The sequence below is a fragment of the Heloderma suspectum genome, chromosome 7 (genome assembly GCF_057233095.1).
Source record: "Heloderma suspectum isolate Gila_16-S chromosome 7, 16-S_ref, whole genome shotgun sequence".
Classification (NCBI taxonomy): domain Eukaryota; kingdom Metazoa; phylum Chordata; class Lepidosauria; order Squamata; family Helodermatidae; genus Heloderma; species Heloderma suspectum.
This window is the reverse complement of record NC_139464.1, coordinates 38,168,450-38,190,321: the sequence shown is the minus strand read 5'-3', so window position 1 is coordinate 38,190,321 and position 21,872 is coordinate 38,168,450. Positions and strand designations below refer to the sequence as shown.

At 43.3% G+C, this 21,872-nt stretch overlaps 1 protein-coding gene across 1 annotated transcript in view; it reads left to right on the top strand.

Moving 5' to 3' along the window:
- The window catches only part of LARGE1 (LARGE xylosyl- and glucuronyltransferase 1), a 522,810-nt gene that overhangs the window by 272,800 nt on the left and 228,138 nt on the right, over positions 1 to 21,872 (top strand). Inside the window, exon 4 of the mRNA XM_084809690.1 lies at positions 4,107 to 4,189. Within this exon, the coding sequence (XP_084665816.1) occupies positions 4,107 to 4,189 (83 nt within the window). The remainder of the gene's footprint in view (positions 1 to 4,106; positions 4,190 to 21,872) is intronic.

Sequence of the window (21,872 nt, the reverse complement as noted above, 5' to 3'; positions counted from 1 at the left end):
TCTTTGTTGCCCTCCTCTGAACCCTCTCCAGTTTGTCTGCATCCTTCTTCAAGTGTGGTGCCCAGAACTGGAGACAGTGCCCCAGATGAGGCCTAACCAGTGCTGAGTAGAGGGGAACTAGTACTTCCCGGGATTTGGAAGCCGTACATCTTTTAATGCAGCCCAAAATAGCATTTGCCTTTTTGGCAGCCACATTACATTGTTGGCTCATGTTCAGCTTGTAATCTACAACAATTCCAAGATCATTCTCACTTGTGGTATTGTTGAGCCAAGTATCCCCCCATCTTGTAACTGTGCATTTGGTTTCTTTTTCCTAGGTGCAGAACTTGGCATTTATCCCTATTAAATTTCATTCTGTTGTTTTCTGTCCAGGGCTCCAGTCTATCAAGGTCACTTTGAATTTTGTTTCTGTCTTCCAAGGTATTAGCTATCCCGCCCAATTTTGTGTCATCTGCAGATTTGATCAGCATTCCCTGCACCTCCTCCTCCAAGTCATTCATAAAAATGTTGAAGAGCACTGGGCCCAGGACTGAGCCCTGCGGTACCCCACTCGTTACCTCTCCCCAGTTTGAGAAGGTCCCATTGAGAAGCACTCTTTGAGTCCGATTCTGTAGCCAACTGTGAATCCACCTGATAGTTGTTTCATCTAGCCCACTTTTAACTAGTATGGTAATGAGGATATCATGGGGTACTTTGTTGAAAGCTTTGCTGAAGTCGAAGTATGTTATGTCCACAGCATTCCCACAGCCCACAAGGGAGGCTACCTGATCAAAAAATGAGATCAGATTAGTCTGGCAGGATTTGTTCCTGACAAATCCATGTTGGCTTTGAGTCATCACTGCAGTTTTCAAGGTGCTTACACATGGATTGCTTTATAATCTGCTCCAGAATTTTCCCAGGGATTGATGTGAGACTGACTGATCTCTAGTTCCCAGGTTCCTCCTTTTTGCCCTTTTGGAAAATAGGGACAACATTAGCCCTCCTCCAATCATCTGGCACATCACCCGTCCTCCACGATTTCTCAAAGAGAATAGACAGTGGTTCTGAGAGTTCTGCCAGTTCCTTTATTACTCTAGGATGTAGTTCATCTGGCCCTGGAGATTTGAACTCTTTCAAAGTAATTAGGTGTTCTTTGACTGTATGCCTATCAAGCTGCAATCCTGCCTGTACTTCACCATTGCCAGGGCGGTCATAGACCCTCTTTTGGGAGAAGACTGCGCCGAAGTAGGAATTGAGCACTTCTGCCTTTCCTTTGTCATCTGTTATCATTTTGCCATCCTTATTTAATACTTGAACCACCATTTCTTTCCTCTGTCTTTTACTATGCACGTAGCTGAAGAAAGCCTTTTTGTTGTTTTTAGCGTCCCTCGCTAACCTCAGCTCGTTCTCAGCTTTAGCCTTCCTGACGCCATCCCTGCAATTCTGTGCTACCTGCTTGTATTCTTCCTTTGTTGCTTGTCCTTCCTTCCACTTCCTATATGTGCCCTTCTTTGTTTTCAGGTCATCTCTAAGCTTTTGTGAAGCCACATTGGCTTCTTCTGCTGTTTTCCACCTTCTTTTCTTGTTGGAATTGTTTGTAATTGTGCCTTTAGAATTTCCTTTTATTAAAACTCCCACCCATCTTAGACTCCCTTTCTCATTATAGTTGTTCGCCATCGGACCTTACTTATCATTGTTCTGAGTTTATTAAAACTAGGAATTTGATTGAAAATAAAACTGCTAGCATCATGTTATAAATCTATGGTGTGGCTGCGTTTGGACGTTTTGGCCATATTATCCATCTCAAAAAGGTATCACAGAACTGGTAAACGTTCAGAAAAGACCACCTCCAATTACCAGGGAGTTTAAGTACCTTCTGTACAAGGAAAGGGAAAAGTGTTCAAAGCTTTTTAGTTTAGAAAAAAAAAAAAGATGGCTAGAGGAGGGTATTATAAATATATATTTTGTAATGATGTATGCTGATGAGAGTGGGTAGGGAGACATTTGTATCTCAAAACACTCTTTGGGACACCAATTGAAATATTTGGGTAGTAGATTCAGAACAGACAAAAGAAAGTAGTATTTCTCCCAATGTGCAACTGACTTTTGGAATTCACTGCCACAGGAAGTGATGATGGCTGCTAGCTTAGATAATTTTTTAAATAGGGGCTAGGCAAATTTATGGAAGATAATTCTATTAATGGTTGTTAGCCGTGATTGCTAAATGTAATCTCTGTGTTACAAAGACAGTATAACCCTGAATACCAGATGGTTGGGACATACAAAGGGGAAGATTGTTCCCTTCATGCCATGCTTGCAGGCATCCCGCAGGCATCTGCTAGCTACTGTTGGGAACAGGAAACTGGACAAGTTGGATCTTTGGTCTGATCTCAGCAGGATTTTAAATTTTTATTATTATTGTTATTGCTGTTGTGATGGTGTCATTATTGTTGTCGTTGTAAATACTATTTAGTGTTCTCAAGGCCACCCAGTGAGACTTGAACCAGTGGTCTCTACTGTTTGCATGGGTTTCAGTATGTCAGAAAGTAATTAAAACCAGAAATAACAGACACATTTCCTCTGTTTTCTCTACCATGCCTTTAGAGGACATAGCTTGATGAGATAATTTGCTTCTTTGTATATATGGGAATCAGTGAATAATATAAGACATTACTGGGGGAAAGCTAAATTGAAACAATTAAGGAGGGAAGGTATTCCAGGTTGAATCTGGTTAGTCCAGGAGAGAGAATTGAGTATTGGGACACAGATCTCTCTTCTCATCCCTGTTTCACTCCTTTACATATCAATCCTATGTACATCTACTTGGAAATAAACCCCAGTGAGTTGAAAGGGACTTCCTCCAAGGCATTGTGTGTGGGATTGCAACCTTAATAGCTAGGTACAGGGAAAGATATCAAGGTATTCAGTAATCATGTCATATTTATGAGTTATTCTATTACTATAATTCTCACTGTGGACTTCAAAAATATCATTTTCTGCAGATTTGTAATTTATTCACATAGGAGCAAACTTACCCACAGAAATAAACATCTGGAACCCCACAATGGAAAACCAGCTCGGAATGAGGCTATTAAGAGTGAAAAAACACTGTCCGAGGAAAGAATTAAATCACCTTCCCCATTGCTTTCAGTCACCCTTCTCTGTTCATAATCACAGCTTCTCAATGTTGCTTTTCTAACCATCATCCACAACAATGTCTGTTCATGTGCTTCTTTTCCTGCTGGGGATCATGAACTACAAATCACTTGGTTGGATAGATCAGCCAGTGAGAGGTCTGTTGCGATGTGTGCCTCTTCCCCAAGGTGACTTTTTTCCCCATTGGGGGAGAGGGATGGGCTAACAGAAAATGTAGGGCTTAGGGTATGAATGGAATTAAGGTGTTTTGTTTTGTTTTGCTTTGTTTTGCAGGAGACTATTCCTACCATTGATTCTCCTCAGTAGAATTTGAGCAGGGGATGCCTGCACAATTGAACACACCTGTTCAGAATTCTCACCCAATGTCTAGTTGCTACTGGACATAGGTGCTCTTCCTAAATTCTCCATCCTCTTACACCACTAGTATGGTACTCCCCATGCCCAAGATTATGTCAATAGGTTTAGAGCCAACAGGAATGCTCTCTTTTTTTTCCCCAGGATAATGTTTTTGCTTTTCAAGAGGATCTTAAAGTTACCTTTTTTGTTTATGTTCTTATCTGTCTACTTGAAATGAGTGTACTCTTCCTGGTGATTTTTTTTTTTTAAATGTTAATTATGCTTGAGAAGGCTCAACTTGTTTCTGGGCTTGGGAAAGCTAGTATCAATTTTTTTTTTTTTTTTTTTTTTGCAATCTGCTGTTCCTGCATAATTAATATAAGAAATAATTAAAACTCCAGGTACCATATATCAATTATTTCAAAGTGTACATGGTGTTACAACTATTTAACATAGTTTAACAAACCAGAAATGAGTTAGCATTAAACAACTATAAATTACCCACTCAGAACAATTGTCATTATAGATACGACTGTCATGTGTGTTTTTCCTGTTAATGAATGCTAAAAACCAAAGATTGTATTGATCTTCCTTCCCCTTGCTTCCACTGCTTTTTTTCTTCTTTATTCCCTTAGACAATCCATGTTGCCATTGTCTGTGCTGGATACAACGCAAGTCGGGACGTTGTCACACTCGTCAAATCAGTCTTGTTTCATAGGTAACACCTCTTTTTCTTGTTGCATGGTTCTTTATAAAGATGATCAAATATGAGGGTCATTACATCTGATTCTGGCAAGGCTAGATTGTATTTTTATGTCATGTTAAACTATAACATATTAAACTATTAAAAAGTATGTAAAATATGATGTTCTTTACATTAGAAAGCTAGTGGTTTACTCTCTTGACATGGCTCTACAGATCACACAAACAATTGCTTAACCAACCATTTTCTGTACATGGCACAATACTTGTCTTAGAAAAAGTGATTAAAGGTGGAATCCTGTGCATATTTAGACAAAAAAAAAGTCTTACAACTCCAAGCATTCCCCAGCCAGCCATGAAGGCTGGGGAATGCTAGGAATTGTTGGACTTTTTCCATCTAAACATGCATAGGTTTGTGCCTTAGCTGATAAGAAGGTAAAGAATTTGCAATTGGCAGGAGCCATCATACTGCAAAACCAGAACCAAACATTGATGTGGATGTTCCTGATGTGGCCTTAAACAATTAGATAGAAGAGTTGCACTTGAAAACAATTGGTTCAGAGGTTGACTATATTATCATTTTAACAGTGATTTTTAAGTGAAAATTGGTTAAGAGAGGTCTCATCCTCCACTTAACTATGGCATATTACAGAGCTATCATGTAATTCAGTGATTAGCTGGCTGTGGGAGGCAGTGGGGTGCTAAAATAGCTGGTGTGTTTAGATAGTTAGAATGACCTTTGTAAAGGAGAGCCATGTGAATTAGGTGGAGTGGATTTAGTGCAAGATAACCCATTCTGTACTCTTCATGCTAAGATGTTCTTAGCTCTTTGCTTTTGTGATCACCAAATTAATTCTGATATGTACAGTGTGTTTGAAAGGGGAACTGTGTGTACTTTCAAATGGATTGCTGTCCCCCCTCCCCATGGATCTTCTAAGCAGTTACAGTGCTAGCAATGAAGAAAAATGGAAAGAAGGTGCTTTATGAGCAAAACATTGAAAAAAACACACACAAGAAAACAGAGTGCTTAAAACTTGGTTAGGCATTGTGCAGCCTTTTCTAACGAAGTGTTTCTGGTATACTGTTTTTTCCTGCTCTACCATTTTGGTAAACTACCAACCTGTAGTTTACCAGAACAGCAGTTCCACTCTTGCTGTGCCATGTCCTGCAGCCATCCACAATGGCTAGGTGAGCCGGGGATGATAGGAGTTGCAGCCCAACACATTTGGATGGCACCAGGTTGAGGAAAACTGGCATGTTATGTCTGGACTTGTCATAATAACACTGATTTCAGTGAACATCTGACATATTTTTAGATTTCACTCATACGTTTATTGGACAGTAAGGTGTTTTTTGGTGGGGGCGGGGTTGGTAATATATTAATTGAAGGTTTTTTCCTATCAGATGGAGTGTTGCTTTGTGTTTTTAAGATTGTGATCTATCTTGAGAGGTATTCAGATGACCATCTTTTTCTGCATCACATAGAAACATTTGTGGCTAAGTGTATAGTAGAGTCCTCCTGAAAACGGGGCGTCTGAAGGACTCCCTGCATAATTGACTGTGCCTATGTTGCCACATTTTTGAAACATACAAAAAACACCAAACACTATGGGGGAGTCCACTACACAGGGGCTGCACAAGTAGTAATCTGTATTCACCTTCATAGAGCAAAAATATTCTATGCTACAATCTTTAAAATCACAAATCTGTCTAGAATTATTATTCTTATAATTCAGATCCTGGGGTAGATTCTAAACCTTTTTGCTCATCGGAGTTCTAGAGCAGCCTTCCCAAACCTGGTTTGTTTTGGACTCCAGATGTGTTGGACTACAACTCCCATAATTCCCAGACAGCATGGCCAGTGGTAAGGGAGGTGGGAGTTGTAGCCCAAAGCATTTGGAGGGTACCAGGTTGGGGAAGGTTGCTGTAGGGAATGCATGGAGATGGGAGAAGCTAGAAGATGACGGCTACATTTTTGTTTTGCTTTGTCCCAATAGAATGCTTCAAAACTGCACTTGATGTCTCAGATGAAAAAGAGCTTAGTATCTCTAGATGTGCAAACATATGTGCCAATTCTGTAGAAAACCTGAGTGCTTTTAAGTCAGTTTGACACAATTGAGCGGGAGGAGCAGAATAGCACTCGAGTGCTTGCAAGCTGCAATAAATATTCATTGGCATTGCTGCATAGATGGAAGCTTGAACAACACTGATCAGTCTCAGACCTCTGAAGTGGGAATTTCTGATGCAGATATTTTTCCAAAACAAACTAGGATAGGATTATTATGTGTGTCACTCAGAATAGGTTTTCACACTGCATAACACTGCATCAACCCATCCTCTGCTTTTGTTTGCTTGCTTTTATCTTTCAAATGGATTACCAGTCGGGCTATCCCATCCTGTGTGTATATGTCTGCGCTATACTTGGATATACAGAGACACATTCAGTATTTCCTTTCTAGTCCACAATATACTCTGCAGCTCCACTTCCAAGAATTAGAGTTCCTGGGTTCCCTGAGATGAACGTCTCCATAGTCCCACTCGTACTGCTGAAGAAAATGTTTCATCTTGTGATGCATAATTTTCTGTAAGGGGTGGGATTGGATTCTTTCCAGTTCCACTTCTGCAGAGTTCTACCCAGACTGTTTTCCTGCCCTCCTGATGTGTTCTCTTCTCTAATTGAGATATGCCTTCTCCTGTTGTCTTGCTACATACATTGCCCAGTACTTGACCATCATCCTGACCTTGTGATTCTTCTCATTTGCACATGCATACACATCACATAGTACCTCATCACTCCATAAGGTAACTTGATCACTCTTAACTGAATCTGTAAATGGTCTTCTTTGAAGCATAGTATGAAGTTATATGAAAGTTCCATGCATCATGGCCTCCTCAAAACATTTTGCTGCCTTAGGTAAATGACTTTATTTACACCATTTATATACCACTCCACATCTAAATGGATTTCAGAGCAGTGAACAATAAATGATAAAAAGAATAAAATACCATATTAAAACATAGAAAGAATAAAACCATATATTAAACATTTTTAAAAACAGAATACCAATAAAAACTGTGGCTGGTCAATCAAGTAAGGCTTCTTGAAATAAAGATGACTTCAGCAGATGAGAAAAACACCACAATGTTGGTGCCTGCTTGACCTCCAGAGGCAGAGAGTTCCACAGAAAGAGTCATGACTCTGAAGGCTCTTCTCCAGGTAGACTCCAGTCAAACCATAGGTCCATGTGGAACCCCAGGAGCATGCCCTCTGATGACCTCAGTGCCGAAGAATGTTGATAAAGGGGAAGGCGCTCTCTCAGGTATCCTGGTCCCAAGTTGTTTAGGGCTTTATACACTAGCGCCAAAACCTTAAACCTTGCCCAGTAGCAAATAGGCAGCCAGTGCAGTTCCCTCAGTGCAGTTCCCTCAGCATGCTGAAAACAGACAGCTCCCAAGAACAGCCGAGCTGCTGCATTCTGTACTAGCTCCAGCTTCTGGAGCAGCCTGAAAGGCAGCCCTACACAGAGCACATTGCAATAATCCAGTCTTGAGGTTATTAGTGCCTGTACCACCGTGGCCAAGCTATCCCTGTCCAGAAGAGGCCATAGCTGGCATACCAGTTGAAGCTGGTAAAAGGCACTCCGAGCTGCCATGGACACTTGGGCCTCCAGCAACAGTAATGGATCTAGGAGTACCCCCAGACGACGGACCTGATCTTTCAAAGGGAGTGCAACCCCATCCAGAACAGGCTATGAGCCTATCTCCAGTGCGACCTAGAAACCAGACACTCAAAGAGCTTCCGTCTTGCCAGGATTCAGCTTCTGTTTATTGGCTCTCATCCAGCCCATCACTGAGTCTAGCTTGTGATCCAGGATGTACACAGTCTCACCTGATTCAGATGTCACAGGGAGATAGAGCTGTGTGTCATCAGCATCCTGATGGCACTTGGCTCCAAAGCCCCTAATGACTGCCCCCAGTGGCTTCATATAGATGTTGAACAATACTGGGGCAATATGGTACCTGTCAGGGTGGACACTGAGCCCATAGAATCCCAGAGTAGTTCTGATTCTGAGGAAGAGCAGTCGCTCCTGGGAGAGGAGCGCGCTCCTCTTTCCCAGGGCCAACAGCTGACGGAGAGTTGTTAAGTTGTAAAAGAGGAATAAAGCTTTGAAAAGAATCCATTTGTCTCTGTCTGGACTTGGCTACTGGATTAGACTGAGAGAGGCCTCCAAGGAGCCCCTGACAGCTTGGTCCCCGTTCCTCTTTTTTTTCCCTCTCTCTCTCTCTTCTCCTATTGCCTTATGGAGGGTGCCGGGGAGCCAGCGGTGCAAGCTCTAGCGCAAGAGAACCAGATGCTCTGTGATCAGATGGCTCAACTGACGGCTGCCGTGCAGAATCTACAGGCTGCGGTTCAACCCCCTCCACCTCCGATTCCCCCCCGCCGCAAGTGCCTGGTGGCTTTGCCAGAGAAGTTTTCTGGTGAGAAAGGACTTTTTCAGATTTTCAGGGCCCAATCAGAGCTGTACATGCGTCTTAGGCCTGAGGATTTCCAGACGGAACAGGTTCGTGTGGGTTTCATCATTAACCTACTGTCAGGCAGGGCAGCTAAATGGGCTTCGGGGCTCCTGCTCGCTAATGACCCCCTGCTCGTGGACTATCAAGGTTTCATGACAGCCATGGCATGTTTTTTCGGTGACCCCCTGCGCACGCAGACGGCTTCTCGGGAGATTCGCCGCCTCCGGCAGGGCAAGGACTCAGTTTCCAGCTACGCGACAACCTTTTGCTTGCTGATGCAGGATTTACAGTGGAATGATGCCGCGCTAGTGGCTCAGTTTTTGGATGGTTTGAACAACGAGATCTTAGATGAGTTGGCGCGCATGCCCAGCCCGCCTACTTTGGAGGACCTCATCCAGACCTGCCTTCAGATAGATAGTCGGCTCCCCCCCCCCCCGCTGCCAGTGCTGGTGGAGGAGTTTGAGGTCGCGGAGATTCTGGACTCCCACCTTTCTCGTGGCCACTTGCAATATCTGGTGGACTGGAAGGGGTACGGGCGTGATGAGCGATCTTGGGAACCCGCGGAAAATGTGCATGCTCCGTTGCTGCTGAGGCGCTTCCACCAGCTGTACCCCCACAAACCCGGGGCCCCAGGGGAGGAGCATGAGGGGGGGGCTCATGGGAGCGGGGATGATGTCAGGGTGGACACTGAGCCCATAGAATCCCAGAGTAGTTCTGATTCTGAGGAAGAGCAGTCGCTCCTGGGAGAGGAGCGCGCTCCTCTTTCCCAGGGCCAACAGCTGACGGAGATTCGTCCCACCAGCATTCCTAGCTTAGATAGCAGTCCAGGGAGTGACAGAGCATGGGAAGCAGACTCTATGGACGCGCGACACCGATGCAGAGAGCGGCGCCAAATGGAGGGCGCAGAAAGGAGGCGTAGTGCCCGGTTGGCGCACAAACAATGGCTGCGCCCAGAGGATCCAAGGGAAAGGGGGGAGGGACTCTCCCTAGTCCTTAAGTTCAGGGGTCTGCCAGTAATTTCCTTTCAAACGGGGACCAACTGTTCCAACGTAGGGCATAGGTACTCTGCTGCTCATATCTAGTTGCTAACAGTAGAGTTGTTAAGTTGTAAAAGAGGAATAAAGCTTTGAAAAGAATCCCTTTGTCAGTGTCTGGACTTGGCTACTGGATTAGACTGAGAGAGGCCTCCAAGGAGCCCCTGACAGTACCCTGCAGAACCCTATATAGCTCAATTTCTAAGGGGCTGAGGAATGGTCACCCAATTTTACTCTCTGAAATCAACCCCGCAGGTAAGACCGGAACCACTGTAACATAGTGCTTCCAATGCCCAGCCCACAGAGTCCATGCAGGAGGATACCATGGTTGCTGATGAGAGATCAAGCAGGATGAACAGGATTGCACTCCCCGTGTCCCTCTCCCGATAAAGGTCATCCATCAGGGTGACCAAAGCTGATTTGGTCCTGTAACCAGGTTGAAACTCAGACTGGAATGGATCTAGATAATCATTATCCTCCAAGAGTGCCTGCAGTTGCTTTTTATGGCATTCTCTAAGAAAAGAGTATTTGCAGCTGGGTAGTAGTTGTCAAATATCATTGGATCCAGAGTGGTTTTCTTCAGGAGTGGTTGCACTACTGCCTCCTTAAGGACAGCAGGAACCAGCCCTTCATGCAAAGATGCATTTACCACTCCCTGGCCCCACCTGGTCATACTTCCTTGGATAGTTTTTATTAGCTATAGAAGGGTAAGGGTCAAGGGGGCACATGGTTGGTCACACTCCTACAAGCACCTTGTCCACATCATCAGGCCGCAGCAACTGGAACTGGTCCCACAAAATTGGGAAATGGTGGCATCAGACACCTCGACTGGAGCTGTGCTAACAACAATGTCAAGTTTGCTGCTGAAACAAGCAATTTTGTCCTCAAAGTGCGATGCAAAAAGGTCACAGCAGATTCTTGAGGGGACCAGGGCTCCATTCACTGGAGAGAGGGCTAACAGCCCCCAGACAACCCAAAAGAGTTCTGCTGGATGAGTAGTCGAGGATGCCATTCAGGCAGCAAAGTAAGCCTTCTTTGCTGCCCATATTGCTGTGCAATAGGTACGTTACATGCTCTAGAGCATGCTCAATCGTCTTCACGTTGAGTCTTACACTGTATGCATTCTAGCCAATGTCCAGCCTGTTTCATTGTCCACAGCTCTCCAGTATATGAAGGAACAGAGCAGGCACTACAGTGCCGGAGAGAGCACACAGAAGAAATCAAGTCGATGTCCCTCCGCATCTCGTTCCACAATGAGGCTACAGTTTCGGCTGGATCAGCAGCTCTCTCCATTGGAAAATCTCCAAGAGGTTCAGAAATCCATTGGATTCCATCAGTCTCCTTGGGCAGACCATCCAAATGGGTCCCCCACCCCTGAACTGACTGAGTGAGAATGCATGTTCGAACTTCCTTAAAAATGCTAATGTCCCTGTAAGACCGTATCTGCCTTTGTGGACATGAGAATCTAGCTCCTGGGGTAAATGCCAAAGCTCTTCGGAGTACCCTAGGGGGACTAGATGGCCTGGTTTGGCTGGATGTGAAGTTAGGTTGCAGGCTGTGTATAGAGTTGATAAGGCTGCAGTGCTACACCCACTCAGTGGGATTTGCATCTGGCAAGACATATATAGAATTACGCTGTAAATGCATCAAGAAGTCTTAGCAAGAACCAGAAAGGGTTAACTCATTTCTAGCTTTAAGTGACTGTGTGTTGGCCCCATGGCATTTGAACTGTGGGGTGCCACTGGGCACTATCTTGTCCCCAGTGTTATTTACTATCTATATAAAGTCATTGGGAGCGGTCATTAGATTTGGGGCAAGGTTTCACCGGTATGCTAATGACACCCAGTTCTATTTCTCTGTGACATCTGAATTGGGACAGGCCATGCACATTTTGAACTGGTGCCTGGATGCAATTATGGCTTGAATGAAGGCTAATAAACCGACCCTGAATCCTGATAAGACAGATAGGCAGTTCCCAAGTCCAGGAATTGGGGTGTTTGCCTGTCCTGGATGGGGTTGCACTCCCTCTGAAGGAGCAGGAATGTTGTTTGGAGGTGTCCCTGGATCCATCTTTGTCATTGGAGGCCCAGGTTATTCTCAGTGGCCCAGAGCACCCATTACGGTTGGTGCACCAACTATTCCCCTTCCTGGATAGGGACAGCCTAGCCAAAGAGATAGATGGACTGATATCCTCACGATTAGACTACTGTAATGCACTCTGTGTGGGGCTGCCTTTATGCCTGGTTCAGAAGCTGCAGCTAGTACAGAATGTAGTAGTTAGGGTGCTCAGTGGGATGCCCAGTTATGTTCACATAACATCTCTGTTAAAAGAACTGCACGGGCTGCCCATTAGCTACCAAGCCATGTTCAAGCTTACGTTATTGTCTGTCATGCCTCCTCAGAGGATGAAGGAGAATGGCAGGCTCCAGACCTGGAGGAAGGGACTAGCACAGAAGTAGCTTGAGGCCCCTCACCACCTGTTGATGATCCAGGCCCTGCTGCAGCCTCTCTGGAGGATTCAGAAGGTGACGTTCCACTGACCCCAGAAGAGCGAAGGCGGCTTCATGTAAAAGAACAACGGAGGCTCCGTTTAAGATGGCGAGGCTCCCAGAAGCCAGAGGACCGATTGCCAGCAGCTGCTCCAGGACGCTGCAATTAAAGCAGGAAGCAGGCAGGAGCAAAACTGCTGGAGAACCATATTGTATCCACACGCTGGATCTCATCGGCCTCGCCTTCAACTCCAAACCTGAACTGCAGCCTTGCTCTTGAACCCCTGGTGTTTTGACTCTGGGCTGGAAAAACGACTTCTCTGTGCCACGCCGTCTCATCTTTGTTTGAACCGGTAAAGTTCCCAGCTCTGGGCATCCCTCCTCCTTTCCTGGCCTTGGACAGGTTTACGATTCTGCTTATCAGCCAGTGAGTTATTGCAGCCGTTGCCTGCCAGATGCAGTCAGCCAGCAAGGACTGACAAATTTCATTGTTGTTGTTGTTCAGTCGTTAAGTCGTGCCCGACTCTTCGTGACCCCATGGACCATAGCACGCCAGGCCTTCCTGTCCTGCGCTCTCTCCCGGAGCGTGCTCAAGTTCATATGCATTGCATCGGTGATGCTATCTAGCCATCTCATCCTCTGCTGTCCCCTTCTCCTTTTGCCTTCAGTCTTTCCCAGCATCAGGGTCTTTTCCAGGGAGTTTTCTCTTCGCATTAGGTGGCCAAAATATTGGAGCTTCAGCTTCAGTATCTGTCCTTCCAATGAGCACTCAGGGTTGATTTCCTTTAGGATCGACTGATTTGACCTCCTTGCAGTCCAGGGGACTCGTAAGAGTCTTCTCCAGCACCACAGTTCAAAGCCCTAAACAACTTGGGACCAGGATATCTAGCAGACCGCTTTCCCTTATATATACCCAGCCGACATTTAAGATCTTCAGAGGAGGCCTTGCTGGTCATTCCACAACCAACAGAATGTCGCCACATAATACCTTGGAGGTGGGCCTTCTCAATTATACCACCCGCCCTCTGGCAAAGCTTCCCCCATGCAGTTTGGGAGCCAGAAAATGTGGCATGTTTCAAACACCCCCTGAAAATGCACTTGTTCACCCAGAAAATGCACTTGTTCATGATTAATTGCAGTTAATCATATGCTTCGCCCTCTTACTGCTCCTTGCACCGCTGTGTACTGTTACTGTAGTTGGGATTGTTTTTATTAATGTATGTTAAATGTGATTTTTCGTATGTACATGTGAACTGCTTAGGGATTTTATTATATTAAGTGGTATATAAATAACACTAATGAAGAATAAAGAATCCTTCCATCATTTTTGATATTGAGGGCTGCACTTAGTTCCAAACTGTTTACACTTAAGGTGCACCTTTTACAGTTCTTTGTCAGGGAATAAGAGTCACAGAGATTCAGATTTACATTTGATTTATTCCGTAATAGTTTCTCTTTTTTTCTTTTTCTTTTTGGTTATTTCCACCTCATTCATATTCACCTTTTATGTCCGACACTTTACTCCATCAGAAAGCAAATATAATCCTTGGTGCTGCAAACACTGAACATATCCTTGTCTGTGTTATTTTTTAATATTAATTTCAATATGATTGTAGACATCTGGGGTCTGATTAGAATACATGTATTTGTTCATTGTTAATTATGTCTGTAATGGTGGGTAGGAAGGCTGAAATGCTTAACCATTGTGTCATGATGCCTCTTCTGTAATAGCCAGCAACATTAAAACTAAAGGCTACCTTGCAAAGCAGTCTGTTCCACTGTCAGACAGCTAGGACGTTTCTCCTGATGTTTAGCCAGAATGTCTTCCCCTGCAATTTCCACCCATTGGTTCTAGTCCTGACCTCTGCAGCAAATGAGAACAAATCTGTTCCATCTCCTGCATGAAAGTATTACAGATATCCAAAGGCTGCGATCATGTCTCCCCTTAATCTTCTCTTCTCCAGGCCAAATAGGCCTGCCCAGGAATTAAAATCCATGTCGGAGGCATTGCTCTTGGGGCCATTCGAGGAGATTCAGTGAAGCAAGTGTGAGAGACGGGACCTTCACTGTGGCAGCACTGTGACTATGAAATGCCCTCCCAGCTGAAAATCAGCAGGTTCCCTCAGCATGTCTTTTGCCAGGAATGGAAGACACTTCTATTTCAATTATTTTATTTTAATATGTAACACCTAGTTTTATTGTTGCTGGTTTTAATGTATAACAACTTTAACTTTTGCTGCTAGGTCTATGTCTTGCTTTAAGTGATGGCTGTGTTTTGTTAATTGCTTTTATTTATTTATTTATTTATTTATTTTATTTACAATATTTATATACGCTCCTCATCAGAAGATTTCGGAGCGGTGAACAACGTGATAAGAATAAAACAATTGCTAAAAGAGTTTTAAAAAGTTAAAACATTTTTAAAAAAGACAAATCCCAACGAAGTGGAGGTCAACAAACCATGGCTGGTCATGCAAGGAAGGCCTCTTGAAATTGCTTTTAGAAATTGTTTGCTGTACTTGCGGTTTTATTTATTAATATTATATTGTTATATGCCACTTGGTGTACTTTTTAGAAGAAGCTCTTCTTCTTCTTCTTCTTCTTCTTCTTCTTCTTCTTCTTCGTGATTATTATTATTATTATTATTATTATTATTATCATCATCTTTTTGCAGTAGAACTCCTTCAGTGTTGATTTAGCTGTGGGATATGGAACTATGGAGAAAACTGTGTACTTTGCATTTTCCTATTTATTTACTTAACAATTAATTTCCTGAGCTAATCCAAGAGATTGGGGAAATGGACCTCCCTCATTCCTGTCAGCACCCACAACACCCTTCCCATCCTACCTTTTACATACCTGCATTTAGGGATGGCTACAACAGCAGCAGCAGCAGAGAGTGAGGAATAAGGAAGGTGGGTTTTTTCCCCCCTTCCCTCCTCAGGGATTGCCACTGGAAACAAAGCATGCTTCCATATGGAGGTACTACCATTTAGAAGAGATCAGGCAGCTATTTCATCTTTTCCTCTTTAATGGATTTTCTGCACTAAGAAAAAAGATAGTAGAAGCAATGAGAAAACACAGGAGTGGAAGACATCATCATCTGGACCCTCTGTAAAATTCCATGAATGAGACAGAGTGATGGCATAATGAATTGTTTCATTTCAGAGTTTGCTCATCTATGCCAAATTCAGATCCTCATGGCATATATTTTCTTTGCAGACAGGTCAGTTTCCAGAGGTTTTTTTGTAGCATCACAGAAAAAAGAGGTTTTGTTTGAAAAATTAAAAACTCAAACTTTGTAGAGGAAACTCAGTCATGAATCTGTATGCTTACAAAGGCCATCTTTGATTTTGATTTTTTGTCAAAGTCCAACTGATTTTCTTCCATTTTAAGAAAGGTTGCTATGTAATATTGCAATGGAGTTTTCTCCAGGTGTCCGTTATTTATTTCAGAAGTTTTATTGTCTCTTTGTTGTTGTTGTTTTTAAAGTGATAAAATTCTTTTTTTTAAAAAAAGCCCCACGAGGGGTCATAAAAGTTAGCACTCATTCTTAATTGCTAGTAGTTGAATTAACAGGCAGTACATGAGCAAATCAGGTAAGTGAGATTTCCTCATTTAATTCATATAATTTATTTGAATTTATGTCTGCCACATTCTTTTAACAGCCTCCGGGCAACTAACAGCAATTAAAAACAGCAATAAAACCTCATCAGTACAATAACATTAGTTACAAGTGAGTAGCATAAAAACACATTATATAGCAGCACTTACTATTAACATAGGTAAGTCTGGGATAAATCCATGTCTTTCCCAAATGCCTGTCAGCACAGTAAGTTCTTAACTGACCTCCAAAAAACCAAAAGCAATAGGGACAAAAGAAACTCTCTTGGGTGGTGAGGGAGTTCCATAACCAGGCCACCAATACAGACAACCTACCACTGGAAATAGAGAATCAGAACAATGTCCCAAAGTCTTCCATTTTGTTCACTTCTAATGGAAGCTGTGTGCACTCATAATGTTGAAAAATGGCATGCAGGAACCCAACAAACCCAAACTATGTTTTATGATGTCTACAGGTAAATCTTGTTTAATAAATAATATATTTCCTAGGTTGGTGATGATAATACCCAACCTGTTTTATCCTTCACACTTGTTTCATCCTTCACATTCGGCCATTTCCCTCCATACAGTTGCAATGCTGAGGGGGACTATACCAGTGATGTGAGGTGGAAAATTTTCTATTTCATGAGTAACAGCGTATGGATGCCAATTGCAAATACAATATTAGGCAAACTTGGCAGTTTCAAAGTTGTAGGTTAGTGGTTGACAACATATCATGCACTGTTTGGTTTGCTAAAATTTTATTAGCCATCCATTTAGTCCAGTGGTGGCCAACCTCTTTTGGCAGGTGTATGTAGTCCGATACATACATTTTTCTTTTCTACCGAGATATTACACAAAAACTCTACTTTGTTTGCCATTTCTAGCATCTGTGCCATAGGTTTGTTACATGTGCCTTACACAAGTGGAATCTGTAATTTAACGTACAATCCTACGAAGATAGCAGTTTCTGAACTCAGAGGCTACCAAGTATCTAATGTAGGGCTTGGATTTCTGCTAGACAGGTGATCTCGCCTGTCTAGCAGCAGGGCTTCAGAGCAGGAGGGAAGGAGGCTGGGGCGGCCACAGGAAACATCGTATGGTCAATGGCCCGGTCTCCTCCTCTCCCCGTGCCTGGGAAAACACCCCCTTTTCTTGTGTCCGCACTCTGTTTCTGAGCATGGACATGTAGCCAGAACTGTGCTGGCTGTGAAGGGGCAGGGAGCGTGGTTTCTGGGCTCTGAGGTCGGAGCCCTGTTTCCAACCTTGGAACCCAGAAACCACACAATCCTATGTCCCCCAGAAGCTGTCTGGGGGACATAGGATTGCTCCCTTAATTAGGGATAGCTTGCGTCAATCTCTTTGTATCGGTGTTCTTCATTGTTAGAAATCTGTGCATATTGGAGGGAGACAGTGGACAAAGTATTAGGCACAGTTTGGAATTATCACTGAACTAGAGTTAAGGTATCAGGGTTGGACTGCAAAATTGGCAAGTATTGGCTAATATGCCTGAGCTAATTTTAAGCAGAGTTAGAAATGGCTATATGTGTCTCCAGGATTAGAGGCAGTATGCCTCTGAAAATCAGTTGCTGGGGAACAACCGTGGGATTGGGCTCTTGCCCTTAAGTCCTGTTTGTGAGCTTCCCAAAGACATCTTGTTGTCCACTGTGAGAAACAGGATGCTGCACTAGATAGGCCTTTGGTCTAATGCAGCAGGGCTATTATATTTTAAACAGCAAACCAGGTAAAGGAAGTTCAGGGGAATGTATGTGCAAGAGTAGACAGGGCAGGGGTATGGTGCATGTGATCACACAGCCTGTTCCCAGTCCTGTAACCCTGGTTCCTTGTATGCCCAAACTGGGCTTTAGATAGGCCCAAGTCTCTTCTTAGCTATGAGCTTCAAGCGGGCATAATCTCTGTTTCAATGATATCTTCAGAATGGGTATTATAATTATCGTTTTTGCCAGGATGTGAAAAGCACTTTGCCTGTTACAATTATTATGTAAATTACCAATAATTAGCACAAACAAGTGAAATAGATTTGCTTCAAAAGGTGTAGCTAAACATTTCCTGGGGGGAAATGTAGCCTTTCTGTAGATTGTTTTGGTAGCTAGCTGTGATGCTTATTATTGTTGATTCAGCAACACCTTCAACTGAGAAAAGGGAGCAATCGCATAATTGTGATATGAAAACAATTTAGGGTTCAAAACCATTTATTCTGCAAGTAGCTGGTAGGAAACCCATTTTGCCAATGCTCATGAGACATCCACAGCCATTTATTTATTTCATTTCTATACCTCCCAGTAGCCAAAGCTCTCTGAGCCGTTAAGTCTATGAAGAGCTGCAGCTATTGCAACCCATTGCAGGTCTTTCCTTCATTCCATTAATTTAGAAGTGAATACATAAAGCTGCTTTACTGGGTCAGACCCAGACCACTCCATCTGGCTGCAAATCGTTCACAGCAGGGGTGCACAATCACCGAGGGCTGAATTGTGGTCCCCTACAGGCATCCTGACCCCTGCTGCCAAATTCCCTCCCCCAGCAATCTCGATATGCTTTCATGACTGCTGCCAGCAAGGAAAGAGGAATCTGTAGCAGAATCTCTGAGGTATGTGTGTATATGCGTACGTGCAGGCATACATGTGGTCCCCAGACCTGAAGCTGTCAGAACTATAAGTCCTCCCACAGTGCAATCGACAGGCAGAGATCCAATCTTACTTATTATGCTAACAGTGAGTCTTTCCAACAATACAGACTCAGTAGTTGCAGGAAACTGCCCCGGGGCCTAATTCGCTAGTCCTGAGTTCTCTAATAGAGAAGACTTCAGTAGAATAGGAGAGTTGCTGCTACACTAACATCAGGTGACCTACATAGAACTCGAAGGACTTCCGGAGCCCCTCCTTCAGGGAAGATCCTCAACCCCGTTTATTCTGGTGGATGGCTACTCTGGCAGAGCATCTCAATTCTCTCATAAGCTCCACCCTCTTTGAGCGACAGTGGGCTCTCACATCTGCCAGGTCATGCCCCTCCTCCTCCTCTGTGGGAAGTTGCTTTTCTATGGAAGGGGAAATCGGTATCTGTACCTGGCCCAACTTATTGTTGTGCCCTTGGGAAGATTCTTCCCTGGCTCCTGGAGTCTCTTGAGGAATTTCGTCTCCCACTCTCCGATCCAGCTCTTCTCCTCCTAACTCCACCTCTGAATCTGAATCTTCAGAAACTTCACACTCCACAGGGAGCCTGGGCCCAGTCCTGACACTGGCCAGCATCACATGTGGTCCTCAGGGCTCAAAAGTTGTACACTTGTTCTACAGACACTCTAGTATTTAAGACAGGAGTCTTTCTGTGCTCTGTAGATTCCGGGGATTGAACCTGGGACCTTCATGCATGTACTCTTCCACAGTACTACTGACCCTTCAACAGCTTGGTGGCTTATAATACTTTTTCTTGAATCCTTAGAATTTTTTAGTTTTTTGTAAAGGGCATCTGATTCACATGATCATAAAATTTGAAAAGCTTTATATGAAATGCCTTGGTCCACTTTTGAACAAAGTACTATATATTCTGACTGGCAGTGCATTTCTAGGGCCTCGCTACACTTTCTATCTGCAACTGGAGATGGCACGGAATGAAGTTCCCCAGTACCTTCTGAATGTAAAAGCATGTGCTCTATCATGGAGCTCTGGCTCTTGGATGAAACAAAAGAGGAGCCCTGCTGGATCAGACCAAGGGTCCATCTAGTCTAGCATTCTGTTCACACAGTGGCAAACTAGCTGCCTGTGGGAAAACCCGCAAGTAAGACATGAGTGCAATAGCACCTTCATGTTCATGTCCCCCAACATGGTGCCCCTGATACTGGAAGTAACATACAACCATCAGGAGTAGCAGCCATTGATAGCCTTCTCCTCCATGAATTTGTCTAATCCTCTTTTAAGGCCATCCAAATTGGTGGTCATCACAACATTTTGTGGTAGTGAATTCCACTGTTTAACTATGTGCTGTGTGAAGAAGTACTTTCTTTTATCTGTCCTGACTCTCCCACCAATCACCTTCACAGAATGACCATTTAGCTGTACTTCTCATTGGCTTGTGTGGATTTTGTCCATAATTTTTAATATCCGTGTAGCAAAGAAGCTCACCTACAGGTCTCCATTTACATTACATGTGTTCAGGGATATACAAATTAGCCTGGAATGCCAGTAACATCTTTCCCAATTAGCTTATCACTTTGAGGTGGCTAATTTCATTTCTTAATGCTTAGCATACTTGATATTTAACCCCCCTATGGTTTTTAAGTGATGGGAGCCTTTTGCTGTTCTTATCTTAACATTTCTTTTTTCTGCCAGATAAAAATTGTATGAATTAATTATCCTGAAAGGCTTAGAAAACAAGAGCAAGTGTGTGATTTCCCACAACATTTTATCTGGAGACTTTCTATTTTTGTTAGGTACCTTTAGGATTTTCATTCTTACCAAAAAGCCAAACAAAGCAGTCACCTTGAAATATGCTGTTGTTAATGCAGTATCTAAACAAACAAATAAAAATTATTCTAAAGGCAGAATTTTTTTTGTTGAAAGCTTAAATATGCAACTTAGGGTTGTGGACTGGTGAACTAATCTTAGCAAAATAATGAAAACCATCTTTGCTTGAAATAAAAGTAGCAGACATCATAGTCACTCAGTATTGAACAACACATTTAAAACAACAATTAGGATGCTTAACTAGGAAATGTAAAAAGAATACCTTAGGACTAACCAAAATTCACACTGTGGTATGTAAGCTTTTGAGTTACACTAAACCTTAAAATGCTCGATGTTAATGTTTTTTTAAAGGGTCAAAATGTGTTTCTGATACAGTGCCCCTGTTTGGATGATCATATCTTGGCTTAGTAGGCAGAGGTATGAAGGAGACTTTTGCCGAGCCTTATAGCTCCTTTGTTCCTCCCTTCGTATTTCTGATACAGTGCCCCTGTTTGGATGATCATATCTTGGCTTAGTAGGCAGAGGTATGAAGGAGACTTTTGTCGAGCCTTATAGCTCCTTTGTTCCTCCCTTCATATTGTGAGCAATCAAATCAAGAAGCCTCTAATTAACAACAGTTTCCTGTTCTATACAAACTGGAAATCAAGCTTTACCAACTTCAGCATAAAAGCAACATAAAGTATTAAGCAACATAAAAAACTGTCTTATACAGAGTCAAACCATTGTCTATCTTAACTCAGTATTGTTTACATGGCAGCTCTCCAGGATTTCAGGTAGGAGTCTTTCTCAGCCCTACCTGGAGATGGCTGGGACCTTCTGTGTGCAAAGCACCTGCTCTTCCACTGAGCTCCAGCAAAGCTAATATAAAGTTTAGATAATGTACTGCCACCTAGTGATTCTACCAGGTACCTCTCTTATGCTTCATCAGCTCCCTGTCATCTGAACAGTGTTCATTCAAGGGAGGGTCTTACTGAAGTCTGACAAAAAATAACAGGTCCCCATGTTAATTTTAAAAGGATGCTTCCTATATACATCACATTAAAGGGGAAGGCAAACTTTTTTGTCCATGGGCACATTTGACAATTTGAGAAACTGTCTCGGGCACCACCACAAAATGGATGCTGTGGCAAAGGACAAGTAACCTACCCAAAAAGCTGAGCAAAGGGCAGAGGTGGGGTCTGAGTCCCAACACACTAAACAACTCCTTTGAACCCACAGTTTTTAGCACCAACAGAAACCTATTTCTTAGCAATCCCAGCTGCCGATAATAAAATGTGTTGTTGTTACTAAGTGGAAAGGAGTAAGGCACCTTGGCAGGCACCAAGAAAGCTGCCCAGGGTGCATTGGCACCTACTGCTACCACGTTGCCTGCCCCATCTTATTTGGTCCTCACACAGGCATGACTAATCAAACACGAGCCTACGAGGACCAGTTTTGTCACTTGTATAATTGTGTGATTTTGGAGATGGGGAAGTTGCACAAGGCCCAATGATATCTCCCTGCAGTTGACATTTTACTACATGCTTCATATTCACATCATGAAATCAGTCCTTCGCAGCCCCAAGTTGAGCTGAATTTGT